The sequence below is a fragment of the Scomber japonicus genome, chromosome 13 (assembly GCF_027409825.1).
Source record: "Scomber japonicus isolate fScoJap1 chromosome 13, fScoJap1.pri, whole genome shotgun sequence".
In the NCBI taxonomy this organism is placed as follows: Eukaryota; Metazoa; Chordata; class Actinopteri; order Scombriformes; family Scombridae; genus Scomber; species Scomber japonicus.
The window spans coordinates 27,998,566-28,020,138 of NC_070590.1; the positions used below are offsets into that span (position 1 = coordinate 27,998,566).

A 21,573-nucleotide genomic window follows, 5' to 3' on the forward strand; every position below is an offset into this window, starting at 1 on the left:
TTGTGTTGTTTTTAATGCGCTCCCTTAAACCAGCTATGACATAAAGCGTTTGAAAATTGTACTTGAAAGGTGCCTCCTTCACTTTTCACTTAGTATCGCTCATAAACCGGAGAGCACCTTCAGTAAATGCTTTCACTCATCAAAGCCGAGCAGAAGCACCCTCCATTTCCTCGTCTTTGACTTTAATAAATTGACTTTAAAATAAGCATTTGATATACGGGCAATAGACAGGCTGTTTCTCTGACTGCGGTGTACACTATGATAGGCTCTTGCCCCTTTTGGCTTTGATTATTAAGATGAGACAATGAGTGAATCTGTGAATGCGTAAACGGAATGAATGGATGATTGAATGACTTTCAAATGTTTTTCAGTCATTGCACCATGGAGCTGTAGACAAAAAAAACAAAACACAAAGTACATTTAAACCACGCAATGTTGTAAAAATGCTTCTTGAAATTAATCAGGCAATAGTTGTTCTGTGTAAAGTCTCAGCATGACTCCTAACTTTAATTGTAAAACGTAATTTATTTCTCTTTCACGCCAACAGTCATTTTCAAAGGTAAGCATCACTCTTCAAAAGGTAGAAACCTAATTTTGGAATGAAACTACTAGTTTGCTGCAAGTATCCTTCTTGGTGTAGGTAATAACACAATATAGAAATGAACTAGTGTGGGAGGGGAGTAGGGGGTCAAAATGAACATATTGAAACCATCAGATATGGAAAGGGGTGTAGAAGATTTCAAATAATCCTCATTTCTTTACTCTTTACTTTTAAAGCACACCATGTACATTTATGAGCTCTTAGCTCATATGTACGCAATCTCAGATCCACTAACACAGACATGTCCAAACTATTCCATAAAGAGTTCATGTGGCTGCAGGTTTTTATTCCAACCAAGCAGGAGCACACCAGGCTCATTAAATCAGCTGATCTCAGTCTTCAGACGGTTGATATGTCGAATCGTGTGCTCTCAAATACCTGCAGGCACACGAACCTTAATGGAACAGTTTGGACATGCCTGGAACAACTCTGCTAGCAGTCCTGAACAAACTGTGTATTTGCTGTTAAAGCAAAACTCTGGAACAGCTTTCCTTTAAATCGCTACAAAAAACTCACTTTTACCAACTTGCACTGAGTGGTCTTTCTGTGATTTGTCACTTTTAACTCTTCTATATCTTCTCAATCATGTCTGTTATTTGAATGTTTCTTCTCACCTCTTTTCTTCTTAAGTTACTGGTCAAAATAACACAGATAACAAATGTATTATCATTTGCACCACATTTCATTAAGACTTTCAAATTAATTTGCAGTAAGCTCTCAGAAAAAAAGCACTGTCAAAAACACAATTTCCACACTGAACTGTAGATAAGCTTTTTGCCTTTTTTTTGCCACTCTTGTTTTAGGATGTTTACAGATCACCCCAAAGACATTTGTTCCAAATTTTCTGCTTTTATTTACCATGTAGAAGCCCCTCAGAGGCACCACCTTGTTAGGTGTAGAAAACAAGAAGCAAAATCACTGCTGGGTGAAACCCAAAACACCAGTTATAGGAAAAAAAGAAACCCCACCTCACTCCTCTCACAGCTTATCACTAGAATATTGATGCACCCTTATAATGAGCTTGTATTATCTATTTATGAAGTAAATTATTCAAAATACAGACATTTTTAATCGAGCTGGGTGATCTACTGATGTAGGCGAGCGCACCAACAACTCACTAGAATTGTTGAGCCAAAAGGAGAGACGAGCCCACAACGTCTGTCCTGTAATGATGACACTGCAGACTGCGTTGAGCCTTCTGTCCCGGCTCCTCGGGTCCCACCGGCGGGTATCCGCCACCGCTGTCTGAGTAGGTGTGAGCCCCCGTGCTCAGGCCTGAGGCGTGCTGCTGTAAAGTCCTCAGCATCTCCTCTGAGATACAAGGCTGCCTTTGATGTGAGCAGCCATGTTTGGAGCAGCTCTGGGTGTTAGTGGTGGTGGTGGTGGTTGGGGGGGGGTTTAGTTCTTATCAGCCCTTCTTCTACTTTCACATAGGTTTCTACTTTACTCCTCTTCCTCCCCTTAAACCACATACACAGGAAACAAAAGGAGCGTACAGTATGAGCCAAACACAACCAGAATCTCTGTAGTGATGACATGCAGTATACTGACTGATGAGTTTATTTTGAAAGCTGTATTCTATAGAGAATACATTAATGTTAATAACCCTAATGTACTTCATTAGTTTCTTGATTGGAGTGCCTCTATAAGAGCTGGGATCTGTGTTCTTGAGTGCATTCCTACGTTAATTAATGTAAAACAGTTTGTAACATGCACAGTGGAAGAGCTATTGCAGCAGCTTTTATTGTTAGTGTGGAACCAGGTGCTAAAAGCAATGTAGTATAAGTGACTTACTAACTGTAGTGGCTCAGTCAATGCATAGATTAAAGGAGTAGGTCAGGATTTGTTTTTTTTTTGTTTTTTTTCTTCTCTTTTCTATTTCTCAGAGTCACATGAATCATGTCTTCTCTGTTAAAGAATAATTGTTTGCAAATTCCATGAAAAACAATAATCTAGCAGTCAATTATGAATTAATCCTATACTGATGAGCATTGTGTGTGTATCTAGAGTCTGATATATCTTAAAGTTTACACCCTCAGTAGGAATAATGTCACAGAGTATTGAGAGATGGACAAATATATGGTAAGATTTTTCTCATCTTGTCTTATCTTTAAAGTATGGAGCTGCAGTTATGGGCGTGGTTTGTTTCCAGAGTGGGGTAAAAAAAATCAATCACCTCTTAAAGGTACAGTGTGTACAATTTAGTGGCATCTACTTTAGCAGAATGAACTTGAAAACCTGAAAGTAATGATGAATGTGTTTGTGTTACATTAGAATGAGCTCTTTATATCTACACAAAAAGTGGATCCTCTTCCACATAGCCGAACATGTTGTACCACCATGTTTCTACAGAAGCCCACAATGGGGAAAAAAACAAAACACTCTGGCTCTATAGAAGGCTTTTCACGTTTTTCTCAAGTTTAACAGCCACTATAGGCTCTCCTACATACCTGGAAGGGGAGGGGGAGGTGTATTCACTAGATGCAACTATTTCCTACACACTGCTCCTTTAAACTAACTAAATAATAGATTTTTACTACAAAAATGTTGAAATAACAATTTGTGGTTTTAGGGAGTTTCATCTTGGTGGGTGCACACATATATTTCTATTATCCAGGGCTGGATTAGGACCCCTTGGAGCCCCTGGAGACTGGGTTACTACTGGCGCTGTCCGCTTTACACACTCATTAATATGACCTAACCAGAGTGTGATGTGGCCTGCTAACCAATCATCACTCGCCCAGCCATCAAATCGACATATAAAACAGTAAATCGTGTGACTTCATTGTCTTGAAAATTAAGTCTTTTTTTTTCCAATTGGATAACATTGCTGCCAGTTGGAAACCTTGTCACTTCATATTTTTTTTCAGACATACATCTCCAACGGCGACAATAATTATGAATATCAAAAGAATGGGTCAATCCTTGTGTCATATTTCTATGGAGCCTGACAAAAAGAAGTAAAAAGGGAAAAAAAGAGAGCACACAAAGGAAAAAAAACAGAGCCGGGGCCATTGAGGGCCGCTTTTCACTCAAGGGCCCCTGGGCACAGATTGCCCGTATGGTAGATTCAACTATGTTTACACAGCTAAACTTCACTTTAGACTGAACCAAGCTAGCTGTTTGACCTGCTCCCAGTCTAACCTAAGATAAGCAAACTAACACACAGATTCTATTTACTACAATGTACTTGCTACTATTTCCTCCTTTAAATAAGAGATTCTCTCAGGTCAAACAACACTGTGCTCTCATTGCTCTTTAATGCTAAGCAGTGACTGTGTATATTTGCACATATCCTTTACAGTAAAATAAGTGTTACTTTATTTCAGATCATTCAGATGTAACTGCAGTTTTATTATCATTAAGTGGGGGACAGTTGTAAAAGCACCAATTATCTATCTGTTGTCCTTTAAAGAGGATCAAGGTTCCTATCATTTAGTTTTACAGGCAAGTATAGCTGTGCATCATCACATGAAACAGCATGTCTTTATGTAACCAAACAGAGGCACAAAGGAAGAGAATAAAGTGTGATGGAAACTTTGCTGGTTAAATAGTGCTACAGAGAATATAGAGCTAACTGAGTGTGTAAATGCGAATGATGGCCAATTAAAATGTTGTGGTCAAAGGTTGTTTGGAGCTCAGGGAGCACCAAGAGCTGAGGATTCACCAGCCTGTGCTGTTAAAATATGATTATTTGTAACTCTTAAGTGAAATGCTCGCTGCTTCTGTATGCAGAGGACGAAAAAGCACATTTGAATTTTTTTTTGGAATGATTTTACCCATGCAAAGAGCTAATGACTAAACGTACCTTGATACCTTGTTATAAATGCAATTAAATTTGACTTCACAAGTCACCATCTCCCACAGTGAGTCAAATTATGCAAAAAGACACAAATAGCACTCTTATTTTAATAGAAGTCTGATCCGACAGCGTTCCTGCCTCTGCACAGTGCTCATGGGGGGGGGGGAGTGTACTTAGAAAAAAAAGAGAGAAAAGTGACGAGAATCAGCATCTCCGCCATTTTTCTTTAATTATTTTGCTCAGGAAGTCTGTGTGGGCTTTAATGTTTCTTTTCACTAATTGCTAGAATGCCAACTTTATGAGGAGATGTGTGGTTTCCTCTCTGCCTCTCTCTGTCTCTCTCTGCCTACTTTGTTATTAGCAGCGGAGTAAATGTGTGATAGGGTAATTAGCCTAATGAGTTGTGGCATTTACTATAAAGATCCTTCTGGATTCTCTGCATCTTATTAAAAAGCCGGTAAGGCTTTTGTTTTTCAGGTTGCGGATGTAGCGCGCCACCGCTGATTCGACTTAGAGATGGAGACATGCACTTAATTGAAAGAGACATCATAATTGTCCTTTCTTTTCTTTTTTAAAACAGAAATGTCCTTGTTATGCATGGAAACAAGTCGGGTAGATGAGTTGTGTGTTTATGGAACACGCTGCTTTAAGGTCACACTTTTATGAGTTTTGCTTGAGTTAACTGCGCTCTTGCTTTACATGTACTGTAGAGAACTTAGGGAATACATGATAAGGAGTAAGAACACTGTGTTTCCCAGAAGTCCTCACAGGCACTATTACACATATGCTGCACACAGTAAGAGCCACATTCACTACATTTTAACACTTGTAGGAAGAGAAAGTAAGAAAACATTTTCAATTGGATTTATTCTGTGTTTTGACAGTGGTAGGATCCTTTTACAAAGATGCCAGTGTTGCAGTGCAAAGCCCTGTATGGTGCATATTATCATTCCCTCCCCTCCATAGTGGGTCTTTGCTGAAAGCCTCTCTCATGCTGGTCAGCCTGGGTATTTTGCATTGAGACTGGATTTAAGGGTTTGTGTGTGTGTTTGTGGGGAGGTTAACATGCCGTCATGCTGACAGCTGCCCAACACCGTGAGATACAGGAATTTTATGGTCCTATATGCACTTGTCGTTAATGGCATGAAAGAAATGAAGACTTGAACACCTCTCGTGTCGCACTCGACGGGAGGGGGTGTTTTTAATTTGACACATCCGACGGCAACGTCTGTGCCCGCCCGTGTGTTTGTCTGCCTCTGTAATGCACCATAAAGTCTGTTTATCCTCACTGCCACAATGCATCAATGCATCCTCGACCACTGTGCGGCTTTTCCAGCGGCGCGGAGACTATCGCTGTCTGACGGGCTTAAAACAGGCCGTGCCTCCTCCATTTAGCGGGTCAGCGTGTGTTGGTGTTCAGCCGCCGCTGAATGCAGGAAACTGTGTCAAAGCTCAAGTGGTTTTATTGGCTGTTTCTTTCAGATACCCGTTTTTATGGGTTTCCTCACCGCTTGACTTTGGATGAGAAAGGAAGTCCACAATTTTCTTTTTTTGTTTTTTACTCAACTTCACAATCCGTGTTATCTTTTCTTTCCTGGCACAAGAGTGGCCTACAGCGAGCGTAGAGGAGAATAGAACATGATTGGTGCTTCACAGCTGTCAAGTAATGCCCTCTGGATAGACAACAACAGTCATCCACATAGGCTGAGCTTCTTTATTTCATTGTTATTTTAAGAAGTATTGCTAGATGCAGAATGTAGTGTCTGTGTATTTTTTATAACTTCTTTCATAACATCATGCACTCATTTAACACCAGGCCAAGAGCGTGAGTTAAAGTGAGGATGGTGTTCTCTCTGGCAAGAGAAAAAACAGCATTTCATACTCCCATCTGTATACATCTGCTGTGGATTTCAGCCAGAAATCCACAGAGGCAGCTGTGGACTCAGTCTGTATTTTGGGTTGTGGTTGGTGATGGGAGAGAGGTTTTGGTTCAGGAAGCCTGAGAGAAACACAAAACCCCAAGTGAAGTTCAGGACCAGACATGAGGATGAAAAGGGGAGTTTGAAAAGTAGAGAAAAAGGAGACAGGGTTTATTCAGATAGTGCCGGGGGTTCTTTTTGTCAAGAGTGTGTGTGCAAATGTGTACAGTATGTGTGTGTGTTTGTGTGGGTTCCCCAATCCCGCACACACACAGTTACACAGAGTGTGCTTCAGACATGTAGCCTGGGGAAACAGGGGCCTTGTCGGGAGCAAACGCAGCAGGACTCCACTGCAAACTGGCTTCTAATATACGGGGGTACAGCAGGCCTGATTAGGCTGGCAAACAGTGGGGAGCTGAGAGAGAGAGAGTCCTCCATGTCTCTCTCTCTCTCTCTCGAGCTCACACACACATTCACATAAACACATCCCTTTAAACCCCACCCCCACCTTTCTGTACCCCCTTGGTGGCCTGCCAGATTATTCGTGAAAGCAGGCAAACATGACTTGTTCCTTAGATGACTGCGCTGCTTTGATTTGAGCTTGTTTTCATGCATAGCTCTGTTCGCACAGGTTTAACATTCCTCATTGTCAGGAGGAAACTCCAGTTTTTTGGGGGGTTTTTTTGGGGGGGGGGGGTGGGGGTGAAACTCAAATTTGAAAGATATTTCCAGCTAAGATTGAAAGTTAATTCTTGACCTTGGAAACAGCAGTTGACAAAAAAGATCTCCCCACGAGGTCTGTTCAGTTGCTGTTCTCACACATGGGATGAAACTGTACTTCAGATGCTCAAATATTTCTGAGCTCTCACTCCTGAATCTGAGCACTACTTCTTTTTTATCATCCTCTGAAAGCCTCTTATTTAGCTTCAAATATGGATGTGTTGTACGTTGTGTTTTTCATAGCACTAAGACTATTTGAGAATGAAGATATATCTCATATGAAAATCTGTGTTCAAGATTTATCATGGACTATATATACAGTAGGATTTAGGAGAGAAAATGTTGTTATATGCATTCTAAAGACTGTTGCAGCCTGTGAAAAGTAAAATCTGTGAGGTGAATCTGACCAACCATACCCTTACTACAGCCTTATGAACAATTAATAGCAGGAAGGTATTGATAAAGTACAACAAACTAATTTCCGGCATGACTCAAGTCAAACCAAGTCCCTCAAGAATCAACACCTTCAATGAGAATAGCTTACTAAAACATCAGAACCAATATGTGAATTCTTCCCTGCATCTTCTGAAATCACACAACTTTGATGCACCCATTTTGCTTGGTTGCCATACGAAAGCAGTTCTATCTCACACAGGCTCCACCCATTGAAATGTGGTTGTAGATGGCTAATCAGGACATGCCTACTGATTAAATGTGATTGACACAGTACAAAAGCTTCAGCTCTGATCATAGTCACTCATTCCTGCTCATTGTGCCCCAATCTCATTACCGCAATGGACGTGTTTCTATTCTGCTTCAAGTGTCTTGAATGAGACCACGCAGAGACGCAGCCACCACCACCACCAACATCTCATCTGTGTCTGCAATATCACCAACTTTCAGCAATCCATCTCCAACTTAAGTTCTCAATGATTTCCTGTATAGTGCAGAAAGTAAGGGTAATAGATGGTGTGCAGCCTCATTCAGCTGCAGGCTGTGCTAGCTGAAAAAAGCTCAGCACTGAGCCCATATATGAGCACTACACAGGATGTTCCTGCGTTTCACCTTTCAAGGGATAGTACAACTACAATAGGCTATTGTTTAGCTACTCCCTGGCATATCCTATACATACTCAGCATGCGGATGCAGCACAGCAGACGCCGTGTGACCGGGACATGAGAGTCTTCTTTTACTTAAAAGACATGGCCAAGTCTACAGAATGGGTCATTTGCTTCTCAGCCAAGTTGGAACTGCACCTAGTGTGGTTAGGTTTTGCCATTGACTGGAAGAAGAGCACCCACCAGCCACTCCATTTATCTTGGAGTCGTGTTAGACTCAGTCAGTCTGCGGACCATTCGGTTGGAACCCAGACAGATGGCCTGCATCGGGAAGCAGCAATGATAGCTTTTACTGTCATGCAGGTGTTCAGGCTCATGGTGGTGGGCAATCCAGTTGTTCCACTAGAGCTCCTACACATAATTTGCCAGCCTGTGCTTGGATGCAAGGAGCACAAGCACACCTCAGTCAGTGCAAGACAACCTGCATTACCCAGAGCATCACCTGTCATTGTGAACCTGTCTAGAGAGGGCAATAGGTGGTGGTGTGTGGCCTTCAGGTCAAAACCAACACATCAACCTCCTCAAACTCCAGGCGGTTGTGGGCCTCCTGTGTCTGAGAGCCCTTTACATTCCTGGTCCAGGAAACAGGGGCGCCAACCTCATGTTGAGAGGTGGCCCTCTGGCAGATGAGTGGGTGTTGTACCCCAAGGTGGTTCGGCAGATTTGGAAACAGTTCAGGAGAGAGGAAGTGGAGTTGCATGCGTGTGATCGGAGGAGAGTATTACCCACAAAGACCAGCAGAGGGCTCTGTGTGTGCTTATAGAACTATAGTTACAATATCATAACCTTTGTTACATCCATGCACTTATTTACTTGTAACAACCAGGGCTATTAATATGTTGATTGACAGTGAGATAGGCCATGTTCAAGCCTCATTTCAACAGCTGGGACCAAAAGTGAAGATTGAATGTTCATTTCTGACCTCAGAATCAATATTTGGCTGAAAACATATCTGAGCAGAAGATCCATTCAGCTATTAATTCAGATGCAGAATTTTGGTAATTGTTGCCATGTTTTATCTTTACAGGTGCACTGATCAAACATGAGAAATCAAGTAGCACCTTGTTTCCTTCCCCAGTGTCTGACTCTCCTACTCTAAACCAGATGCCAGTAGAGCTGCCACGTCTCTCACCTTCATGTTTAAGTCATCAAGTACCCCGCAGGCCTCTGATTCTCCGTTTTGGGCTTTTCACTGGTGACCCAGCACGGTGCAGTGCTAGAGGGTGGGGGACCGTGCTGACTCCACTCACTGGCCGTCCTGTAAATCGCTCTTTTATGGCGCTTGTAATGATCCCCCAGCCGGCAATCTCCACTCCGTTGCACTGCAGAACCTGCCGCTTCTGGCAGCCAACATGGTGGGGGTGGGGGGTGCTTTGGATGGTTGGAGGAGGTATAGTGGGAGACTGGAAAACACACATCACGTGACCATGGACTCACACACACACAAGCAGACACATGCAGCTATGTTCACTTTCATAAAAATGCATGCCTCTTCACACCCCATCTACCTTAATCCTAACTTCCTGTGTAAAGGTCATAGAAAAAGCCAAAGGGTGGTGATTTTACCCCGCTCTAAGTTGGCAAGGTCCAACTGTGCGCAATGGTACGTCATCAAGGATAGATGTTTCTACATGCAAACGCTGATTGCCTTGATAGCTTTAGCCTTTTAGCCACAGAGCACAAGTGACAACAAAGCTTCCAATTCCTAACACAGACTCTAATCTCAGAAAACAATAATGATCTTGAACATAACTGCTGAACATTCACTATCGAGAGAGAACACAACATAATGATCCTCCTTTTTAGTTTTTTTGGAGTATAATAACTCAATCAAAGCTTAACATCACCAGTTTTGCCAAAAACACCAAACCAAAAGAATTTTTGTTTTCATGGCTCTTCATGCCATTTTCATGAAGAGCTCATGAAAGTTTTGTTGACACATCTATAAATGAGGAAAGCAATGAAATAAACTGCAGCAGAAATAAAGAAATGCAAATATATTACATGCAAATTGATCCACATCAAGCTACAGTATAAAAAGCTGTTGCTGTCTAGATAAAATTACACGTCAGATCAAGTCAAGTCTGCTGAACAAATGTAGTTTCAGTTTACTGTATCTGAATGTGAAATAGACTCAGTGTCATTACACAACACACACTTTATTGTTTCTGCTTAAGTAAGAGAGAGAGACAGAATGTAAAGAATGTATCTGACTAATGAGATTGTCACTTACAGAAGCTGTATTGTTAGCTGTAACTGTTCAGTGAATAATCATTTCTGTTGGATTTAAGAATTTGACTTACAGTAAATGTATAAACGAATTATAGAGACATACTGTACTGAGAAATGTAGCAACAGATTTACCAGTTTGGATTCACTGAAAAGAGTCGTGTTTGCACCACAATCTGCAATTATAGTCAAACACAGACTAGTATCTGTTTTACTCTCAGATCTCAGATGTAAATGTCACATGAAATTACAATAAATAACATCAGAACGGAATGATGGGCTGAAAACAAAGAGCTTTCATACAGCTGGTTGCCTCTATAAGCTTTACTTATAATGGTCATTTCCATTTTCATTCAGTTATACAGTAGAGTGGCAAAGACATGAGAGGCAGAGCCATTACTGAATGACTGTCATCTGATATAGTTTACTGAGTTATTCCAAAGATAATATGCCAGTGTGTTGCCTATGAAAAACGCTTTATGAAAAAAATGTAATGACATATTTCCTGTTATTTCTACTGCACATACTGTACCAAGTTATTCAACTTTTATAAGAAACATTTTAATGTTCTATGTTAACAAAAGAAAAGTTAAGATCAGTCAATGCCTGAAGAGACACTGTAGCATAAATCAATCACAAAACATGATACATGTAGTTATGTGGCAGGATGTTTTTATGTTTTTATGGCTGTGAGCTGCTTTTGTATCCTTATGTGCTCCCATGTGTCATTGTTGTCAATGGATTCGGTGTCAGATTAGATATCTAATTGTCAATTCAGTGTCAGCTAGTGCAGTGTTCAAATACTGCAGTAATGATGTGCAATAGTAAAGACTCTCACTGCCCCCTCCCGATAGTGTGAACTAAAAGCACTAACTGGTGACCTGTCTAGATGTGTCCAGCCTGTCGTCCACTCTCATTCTGCACAGGACAATATGGTGTAGATAAATAATGGATGATTAATCAAACCATATGAAATGATAGGTTAACACTAAGACTGTCTTAAAGTAACAGTGAACAGTAAAGAGGTTTTCCTCTCTGTAATCATTCCTCCTGTTCATACTGTACAATATCTCCTTAAAATGTGCTTTCAATGGAAGTGATGGAGGACAAAATCCACAGTGTGTCCACACACTCATTTAATATGTGAAGCTTCTATTGAGCTTCAGCAGTGTGAGTTAGTCATATCAAGTGATATCTGACACATTTACAGTCTTTTTAGCATCTAATTCCCTCTTAGTGTTTCTCTGTTGAGCTGTGGTGGAAGTATAGTAACAAAAAGACTTTGCCACTAAAAACACTGTAACGTTGAAACATAGAAGATGAAGATTTGACTCATTTGGACGCTGAAGCTTCATATTAGCTTCAGATCTACTTTTAAATCCATGTTTATACAGAAGGAGGACTGTGGATTTAGTCCTCCATCACTTCCATTGTAAGTGTATTATGAAAGGATGTTCCAATGGTCAGTATGAACAGGAGGAATAAAAGATAAACATACTTTAGTGTTCATTTGGGCTCCTTGACTGTTGGTTTATGAGTTGAAGTAGACTTCCTGCTATAACAGGAAAGGTTTTCTTGTTTTAATCAACTACGTTCATTTTGTGAAATAATGAGAAGGTGTTGTATTACAGTGAATAGAGTGACATGTTGCTATAACCGAATGATGAAAAATATGCCATTATAATAAAAAGAAAACAAAAATCATTTTGCTCATGGGTAACAGTTATACTGTACATGAGAGTAGCATTATAATGTTTTCTACATTTAAACATCACATGTGTGTATAATGAATCCTAGACATAGTTTGATAGTCTTTTTAAGGGTTGTATGATTCATGAAACAGTTTTTCTTTTCTTCGACACACATAAAGCATTTTACCATCATGTGGATTATCACCTTTAATTGCAGCATTTGTTTTGTTTATAGCTTGGCTATTTGTGTTTGTTCTTCCAAACACACAGATGTCTATGTATTTAACAGGCATTAAAGGTGTTGTGTACTCTGTATGCCTACCCACAATGCCCCTGGGTCCTTAGGCCCTGCAGTGCCACATCTCCTTGGCAGCAGATGTCTGTTAATAGATGTGTTAGTTAGGCTATGTCTTTCTATTCCTTTGTGATGCTTATAAAGCAAGTCAACAGTTAAACAAAGAGGTATTTTGTTAACACCAGTAGACTGATGTGTCTTATTCTTCCTCTTTTTTATGGATATTAACACACTTGGAAAAAAGAGGTTGAATTAGCACACCCTATTGGTTGAATTAATCATTTTCTGAAATAAAAATAACAGAGTGAATGTAAGAGTAAATAAGTTAAGACACCATCTGCAGTGCTGTGAGTCCCCTGTTTGCTCTCAGTTAAACCCCCCTTCTCCCTCTCCTTCACCCCCACCCAGATTCCTCCCCACCTCGCCACAAGCAGACATTAAACAGAAAAGGCAGAGGCTCTCCACTGTGCACGTGACCCCCCCCCCCCCCCCCCCCCCCCGTTTAGTATTCCTGCCACGTCTGGCTGAGAGAGCAGCATTAAATTGGGATCAGGCAGATTAGAGTATAATATAGATGACTATTAAAGGCTGCAAATGAGAGTCATGGGTTAGAGCCTGAGCAGAGGCCCAGCCTGCCTCCATGCCAGTGCAGTCCCCTGCAATACATGTGTATGCACCACGCACACACACACACACACACACACACACACACATACACACACATACACACACAAGCACATGCACTGCCACGACAATGACAGTGTGAAATAAAAACATGAGAAAAATAGTACCTGTACTTACAAAAATGAATGTAACTTATTGTATTTTATCTGTATTATCCAACATTGATTGAGAATGAGAGTGAATTCCCTTTTTTGGGGGTAGTTAAGCACTTTGCTCAATGGCACCTCAACAGTAAGGAGAGAGAGGGCAATCACATATTTAATCGTGCTGGTCTTGGTTCAGTCAGAAGCCTTTTGGAATCATTACCTGCTGTGTTACTACTATCAAAGAAACACAAAGTGGTGAAGAATAGTGAACTGAAGCTCTCAAACGAGTATTTAAGGTGGTTTTCACACCTAATCTCTTTGGTTCAGGTTCAGTTCAGCGCTACTGTTTGTGCCCATTTCATTTGGTGTGGTGTGCGTGTGGTGTGAAAGCAAAATTGAACAACAACAGATCTTTATGATATACTGTAGGGGTTTTTAACATGAATTTAATACTTAATATTAAATCCATTTGCTGATCAGGAAAGATTATATGAACAAGCTATATAAACAGTGTACAGTATATATGCTTATATAAAATAATTTAGTGACATCTGCTTCACCCAACACATCCTCATGGACTCCAGAATGAATCATAGGAGTGTTTTTTAAAATGTTCACCTCTATCGGCAGCTTTCCAAAACCGTTACAAATCACTGTTAAACAATAGTGATGTTTTATGGTGGTGGCTGTGGGAGGTAGAGCGTCCACTAATCGGAAGATCGGCGGTTTGATTCCTGGCTCCTCCAATCCACATGTTGATGTGTTTTTGGGAAAGGTACTTAACCTGAAATAGCTCCTGATGGCTGTGCCAACAGTGTATGAATATCAATTTCCTCCTATTTACCATTTATGGTGTGACAGCGCAGTTAGAATTAGACACAGAAACTACTTGGTCAGTGTTAGGGAAAGATCATGGTTTGGGTTAAAATAAGGTTATTTGAAATGTGGTATAAAAAACTTACTACTTCCTTTAACTTAGGCAATGTTCATCATCTTGACAATAGTTAACACCACAACAATCATAGTTAAGTTGTTTTGTTTTTTAATTGCCCCAACTGATTGTTGAAAACATCACACTCATAGTTGGAAATAGGAAGCAAACAGCAGCCTTTTTCAGGTAAATTCTATATCGATATATCCACATAACCTGCCACCTCAGACTATGAACATTTTGCCACCTAATATTGAAGAAGGACTGGCTCTACCAAATGAGTGTGTTAATCAGGATAAAGATGACCAGTTGATGATCAGTTATTTCTTCATGAGCTTCATAAAAACATACAGACAGAAAACCACTACATGGCTGTTAGTTAATGGAATTTAATTTCTCTAAGTGTGCATGTAGTGTTCATGATAGAGATAACATCACCAACACTTTGAATGAGTTACCAGTCAGTCCATATCACCGTATATATAATCATCATGAAACATTTATAATAAGTCAGTCTGAACATGAACCGCACTAGAAACAATGTGGATCAAATGAACCGAACCACAGGTGGGAGAGTGACCTCAGACTGCCCATAAGCCATCACACAGAGGGTGTGCAGAACATAAAATGACTCCTGCGCTCTATGATAGGTGAGAAAACAACAAGTGGAGCGACATTGGCACCCCTGTAGTCCTGGTATCAAAATACACACAGTGTGGCTGACAGCGATGCACCCCCTCCCCTCCCCTCCCCTCCCTCCCTCCCTCCACTGATCTGACCCAGGGACACTTAAACGAGATGAAAGCCAGACACACTGTAGACTGCACCAATCTTCACTGTGATTGTGTAATTTTTTTTCTCTACAAATACAAAACTTGTGCAATCAGAATACAAGATGCTAATGAAAGATGTTATAATCACATTGAAATTCCACACACAGGGGCTTTCATTTCACCCAGAATCAGATTAGGAAATAATGTTTTTTACATTTTATGAAGACGGCAGGACTATATGTGCCATTTAGCTCTGAGCAGCGTTTGCATGACTGTATCTTTTATTTCACATCTTAAAATTACTATATGCCTAACATGAATTCATCCTCCATCATTGCTTGTTGCTGTTTTAAATGTTAGAGATGCCTTCCTAATATGCAGTACATCTAAAGCCACTGGATGTAAAAAATAATGAAATATGTGCCGCCAGTAAGCAGCTTACAAGCGTTATATAACATACTGCCAAGAGTCCCGAATCCCCATCATAATTAATTTGACTGGGACATATTTTGAGAAGTTCCACGGGGTTTCCTCCAAGTCAAAGGTGACACAAAGGACAGTGAGTGAGAGTGTGGAGAGGCAGAGTTAAGAAAAACAATTGGAAGGGAGAGAGGAGTTCATGACTATCAAATACTTCTCTTCTTGGGCACAAATATTCAAATCTACCAAAACTTTTTATTATTAGTCAATCTCCTATCCAAGTTCTTCTCATACTTTATACAACAGTTAGTTCTAACTGAGTCATTTGATTGGAAAAGAGGCATTCCATGAGTGCCTATATACAGTACAGTACAACAACACTGAGACTTTTAACTATACTAATATTATACTGTATCACTCTGCTTTACAGGTTCTAATAACCATTAATTACATTAACAGTTGATATCCAGCGTGGATTGTTCACGTTTGCACCACAAAGATGAACACAGAACATTTGAGTTAAATTGTGAGTGGTTATCAGAAGAGGCTGAAGAGCAGGAGAGAAGTCTGGATACCTCAATGCAAACCTCCAGGTGTGCTCACATCAGCATCAGCTGACCTACATAAGTTAGAGAAGAGTAAAATGAGGCAAACATGGGCTTTGAACTGCTTTCATACTTAGCTAAGTCTCAAAAATATAAACATTGACATTCAGTCCATAAAGACTACCGAAAATACAGTCTTGAGGCAGTTTTATGGATCCATTTGGGCAACTAAAGGTGAGTTCTACAGCTTCGGCATTGTCATATCAACGTGTTATAAAATAGATTAGAAGGGCAGAAAAAATACAAAACAACACCCCACCCACCTGAACACCAGTGCCTCTTAAAACATTCTCCAACTCTAAGACCAAGCAATCCAAAAGGTTCACTGCAAGGTCTGGTATGATATTCTGGGACAAAGAGGGGAATCAAACCTGACTAATTTAACATAAAACATGGCAAGAATGAAGCAAAGTATTTCACCATGACATTCAACAAAGAAACAGAAAATCTTAATGACCCACTGGAGAGAGACAGAGAAGAATAGGAGGAGTGCTTCATCAGAGGAACGAGGAGCATCTCTCAAAAAATTCCTGAGCAAAATTCCGCCTAGTGCCAAATCTCTCTATCTGTAACCCAGGAGGGTAACAGCCCCGACAGACAGCTTCTGGTATAGTACTGTTCCCCTGGGAGTAAAGCAGCTGTCACAGATGTTACCCAGGTTGTGTAAAGAGGCAGGGACACACACGTCTTACACCAACCACAGTCTGAGAGCTTATGACATGCACAAACTGTCTGATGTGGAACTTGAGGCGAGGTAGATCATGACATTGTGCAGGCATGTGTGTACAGAGAATACGATACACATTCGAAATTACAATATTATTCGAAACATAAAAAATGCAATGGTAAACAAAAAACCTGTCCATCTTGGAGGTCTGCAAGCTTGCTAAAAAGTTTCTAGAGACCATCCATGGCGAGCTGGAACGTACTGTCTGATCAAACTGTTAGCACATCTGAATCACACATGCCACCAAAGTGACTGTCAACACACTCTTATGTCACTGGTTGCAAAATAAATGGAAACATACAGATACATATACATGACATACAGTAAAGTTGCTGGCCTAGAGTAACGTGAAGACCTACACAAGCTAGTGTGCAGGCACATGTTTGTGTTGCTTGGCAACAGTCAGGGCCAAATAAATGATAACAAACAAATCATAATCTCTTGTCACCTATAGCCATTATACTAATAAATAGCACTTGAAGAATTGTTGTATAAAAGCAATATCACACTCGAGGTCATGCTGCTGTAATGTATATCAGCACAGTTGTGATTTTCTTCAGCCTCATACCTACAATTGAATCACAACTGTGCAGTACAACATTACTCCCTCTCATGTGATATTCCTGCTAGTATTCTGTCACACTGGCGATTAGGGGTAGCAGTTTTTTTCCAAGTGGAAATGCTCGATAATCTGGCATGTACTACATACAGCAGCTCAATATGGATCATTGCACAGTGTATCTGGGGGATCTTATGTGAGTGACATTCCCTATAAAAGGCAGATGGTAACAATGTAGGTGACACTCTGAAGCCTAGCACTGTCACTGGACCATATCCTATCCACTTAAAGATCTTTTTTTCTGATCTCTAGCTGAACCTTGTCCGTATGTTCAGCATGTCCTTTAGGGAATGTCATGGAGCTGCCACGCTATTAAAAGTACAGCGAGGGAGGGAGAAGTGCTTTGGAGTGGAGCTCATATTATGTCTTGAATTCTTCTCTCTCCATTAATGTGTCTTAAATGTACGGTGAAAGGAGTGTAGACAGATGAGCTCAAGGCCCTGGAGTCATTGGCATTGGCATTAAGTGATTAGAAATATGTGTAAAAAGACTCTCCTTATATGAGGACAGACACACCTATAAATAAAATGTTATGTAGTTATTATCTTATATGGATGGTTATATACAAAAGGGCACAAATTGCTTGCTGTGCCACTTCAATGCTGTGTCCTATCATTGTAATGCTGGTTATATGTCTCATTCAGTCATGGAAATCATAGCAAACTCTATTCCTTGCACTCATAGACAAGAGTGTTGTTCATTCTTGATATTTACAAATGAGAAATATTGCCAGAGGTAAACTAATACAATCCAAAATATTAAATTAATAGTTGAACAACTTACTTACGTTTGTTTTCTCTCATCTAGAATAATGTAATTTATTATTTAGTTGCCTTATTAATTGGAGCAGAATGCAGCAGCAAGACATCAAACTAACACTAGATGTCAAACATATCTATCCAGTCCTGCTGAATGTCTTCATTTGTTTCAAATCAGTTTAAGATTGTATGAAAAATTCACACAGTCTGTCTCTGCTTTATATTTCATGTGCTTTTATGACTTATTCTGCACCAACACTCCTACCATACCAACCAACCATTGTTAAAAGTTTCACAGATTAAGACAAATGGAATTATACTTTTACTGTTTTAGCTCCACTACTATGGGACAAACTCATTCAGTATTTAATTGAGAGTGCAATATTGGACTAACTGTGGTTACACCAGGAGAATGAAAAATCCTCCAAACTGATTATCTTCTGATGGGACTTGTTTCTACATTTACTACTAATACACAATCAATAACATAGTCTAACACTAATATGAACTGACACATACTGTACCTTTCCCCCTCTTCTCTTTCTCTTCAGACATCCGTTGTTCCCTCTGCTTGCGTTATTGTTTGAGAAATGTGAGCAGGCCACGCAGGGATCCGAATGCATCACTTCGGCCAGCTTTGATGTGGACATCGAAAACTTTGTGCACCAGCAGGAGCGAGAGCACAAGCCCTTCTTCAGTGAAGATCCGGAGCTGGACAACTTGGTAAGCCAACTGTTGGGACAAATAATAGATAATAATCATTAACGCAATATAGGCATCAATTCATTTGATTGTGTCACCTCTTCAATTAAAGGTTTTAACCAGCACTGTAATATTAGTGTTTTAGGAACACGATAATAAAGATAGCGAAGCTGTAGAAATGCATGTTCTCAAGTGCATCCCTTCGTTTCTACTCCTGATCATTCCCTCCTTTTTTGTGCAATCTTCCCCATCCTCCCCCTTGCACTTCCTCTTGCACAACAGCTAGCAGTAATTACAATGGAAGAGAAAGAGGATGCAGATCATATTCACTGAGAAAAGATGGGGAGGAGTTGAAGCCAGGCAGAGACAAAGAAAGAGACAAGAAAAAAAAGTGCACTTTTGCCATTCCAGTACTTGGGAAGTGCTGAACAGTCAATTAACCCTGCATCTGTGTGTTTTATGAGGCACTATGTGCGGGCATCCCTCCCAGAGGGCACTAACTCTTCCACAGGGCGGTAATGTTACACTGGGCCTGACTAGCTACCATGGGCACAAGAGTTACTGGTCCCTTGATTAAGCCAGCGCAGTTTAATTAGCTGATTTATCTCCTCCTTGGCCAAGCACTTTTCTGTCCATTCTGTTCACCTTGAGTGGTGACTTTGAAGGAGTGCACTACAGTGTGCAGCATAGAAAGGAGAAAAGCCAAGCTGCTGATCAGATAACTGCTGAATAGAAGAAAATACTCATATATTGTACATTAACTGACTGACTGATTCCTGTTAAGGAGCCTGTAACAAACAAGATTCATTTATAGATATAGAAAAATATGACTCAATATAGGCCTTTCAACCATTTCATAGTTTCAAACATTTTTTTTCAGTTGTATTTGACACTAGCTATAGCTATCAAGAAATAAACCTGGACCCAAGTTGTTTCCTAGCAACGCTCCAATGAAACGGTCTGTTAAATAGCAGACATTTGGCCGTCTGTGTCATTTACCTCCATTATAATAGGAGTTCCTCTCTGACCCCAGCTATTGCATTTATTTGAATTACCTGAATATGTCTGACCAGAGCAATAAGAGCATTGCAGCAGGGCATGATTTTCCTCAACAGCTTTGGTCTGTAAAACCTGCCTCGTCAGCCTTAAGCAGCTACTAAAAGAATTCCTTTAGGACATGATTCACAGGAGATTTTTAATGTCCTTTGATGGGCTAAATGCTGTCTGGTGTCTTTATTTGGCTGCCAGGAACACTGTTTTGAGAAAAATACAGAATGCATGCAATTAGGGGGGATTATTTGGCATGACAACAGTGACATTATAACTGATTACAAGCACAAAATATTAGTATATCCAATCACTCTTGTCTGACAGTCTTTTCTTTTTTTTTCTCCAAAAGCTTAATAATGACTTTAAGCTACAACAAAAAAGGAGGTGTACCATAAATAGTGAACACTAATTATAGGTTTTCTCTCCTTTCATTTGTTTTTCAGGTTAACCACAAATAAGTAAAAAACTTATTTGAGAATAACACGGTTTTATTCAAGATGTTAGAATGCAAATTATGACGAACATTCTTATTATTTTGTTTGAAAGTTAGCTTTATTCAGTAGACAAGTGTCTACCTTCCTGCATATAAGAAGCTCTGTCTTTTGCCTCTTGGCTTTGGGAGAGGAAAGGAAGAAAGGATTAATGCCCTCCTGTATACTTGTACTATATGCATTATGTATACTATAAGGGTCAATGTGGTTTATTTATGTCCATGTGGTTTAGTTTAAATTTAAAGGGTTAAAAATGTGAAAATAACTTGAATAACTTGAACACATTCTTTTTTTGCAGACCCAGCATCAAATTTCTGCTTTTAATCCATTTAGAGAGAATATATTAGAGGATTATGGCAAAAATGTCTAAGTGGTGTAACCATAAAAACTTTGTACCAAATAATTCAACTTGCTTAAAAACACTAAATAGTCAATAAAACATCATATCAACTAGTTTGGCATGATCTTACATTATAACTTTTATATTAAATACAGGTAATGGAATACTATTGTTCTAAATATTACATTTCATCTGGAGAATCATGGAGATCACAAACCATTTATATTATATTTAATATTTATCATTATTTTGTGGTTACACCATTTGACATTTTCAGGAGTATTCAGTCTTACTTTTGGTAAAAAAAATGGTGCAGATGTCATTTCAAATTATATAAAACCAACAAAAATACTAAATGTACATTTTAGCAAACCTGATGCTGCTTTTAAAACTATAACATGTTTTGTATTGCTCATCTTGCCAACTCTTATTTGTCACTGACCCATAAACATTAAAACTGAATGTCACTCCCTGCTCATCAATTAAAGAAACTGCAGCATGTCACTTCCTCTTGTAACATCTCACCCTTTAAAATGGACTATTCAAACCTCATCTCTATTATTGCACATAGTGTCCATACAATCTGGTTTTTGCTTTGTTTTACTAAATGTGGCCAAATGTGTATTTGAGTATGTCCAAACGCTTATGTGGGTGATCACCTCCTCTATGTGAATTCATTCAAAGTCAACAAAAGTCATCAAGTCTCTCAGATCCAAAGTTTTTGGTGGGTTTTCACAGATTTACAACAAGTATAACAATACTTATTTATGTTATGACAATATGTTGCTGTACCATGCCCTCCAGATTGACACAGATGTGGTTAAGGTTTGATTAGGATAAGCTACAAAAACAACTTGTTTAGGGTGACTAAAGATTGGGGTTTGCTTAAAAAATACTGCTTCATCAAGGTTAGGGGACCTTTTGTCGTCATGGTTACTATACAAACCATTTAGTCACAGTTAGGTATGAGTCGTAGTCATGGTTAAAAGAAAGCAAAACAGGAAATGAACGG

General features: G+C 39.7%; 1 protein-coding gene across 2 annotated transcripts in view; it reads left to right on the forward strand.

Moving 5' to 3' along the window:
- The window catches only part of pknox2 (pbx/knotted 1 homeobox 2), a 73,923-nt gene that overhangs the window by 40,709 nt on the left and 11,641 nt on the right, over positions 1-21,573 (forward strand). Inside the window, exons 5-6 of one of the 2 annotated variants that reach the window (XM_053331453.1) lie at positions 548-559; positions 18,530-18,701. In XM_053331453.1, the coding sequence (XP_053187428.1) occupies positions 548-559; positions 18,530-18,701 (184 nt within the window). The remainder of the gene's footprint in view (positions 1-547; positions 560-18,529; positions 18,702-21,573) is intronic. The other variant, XM_053331452.1, reaches the window with a different exon arrangement.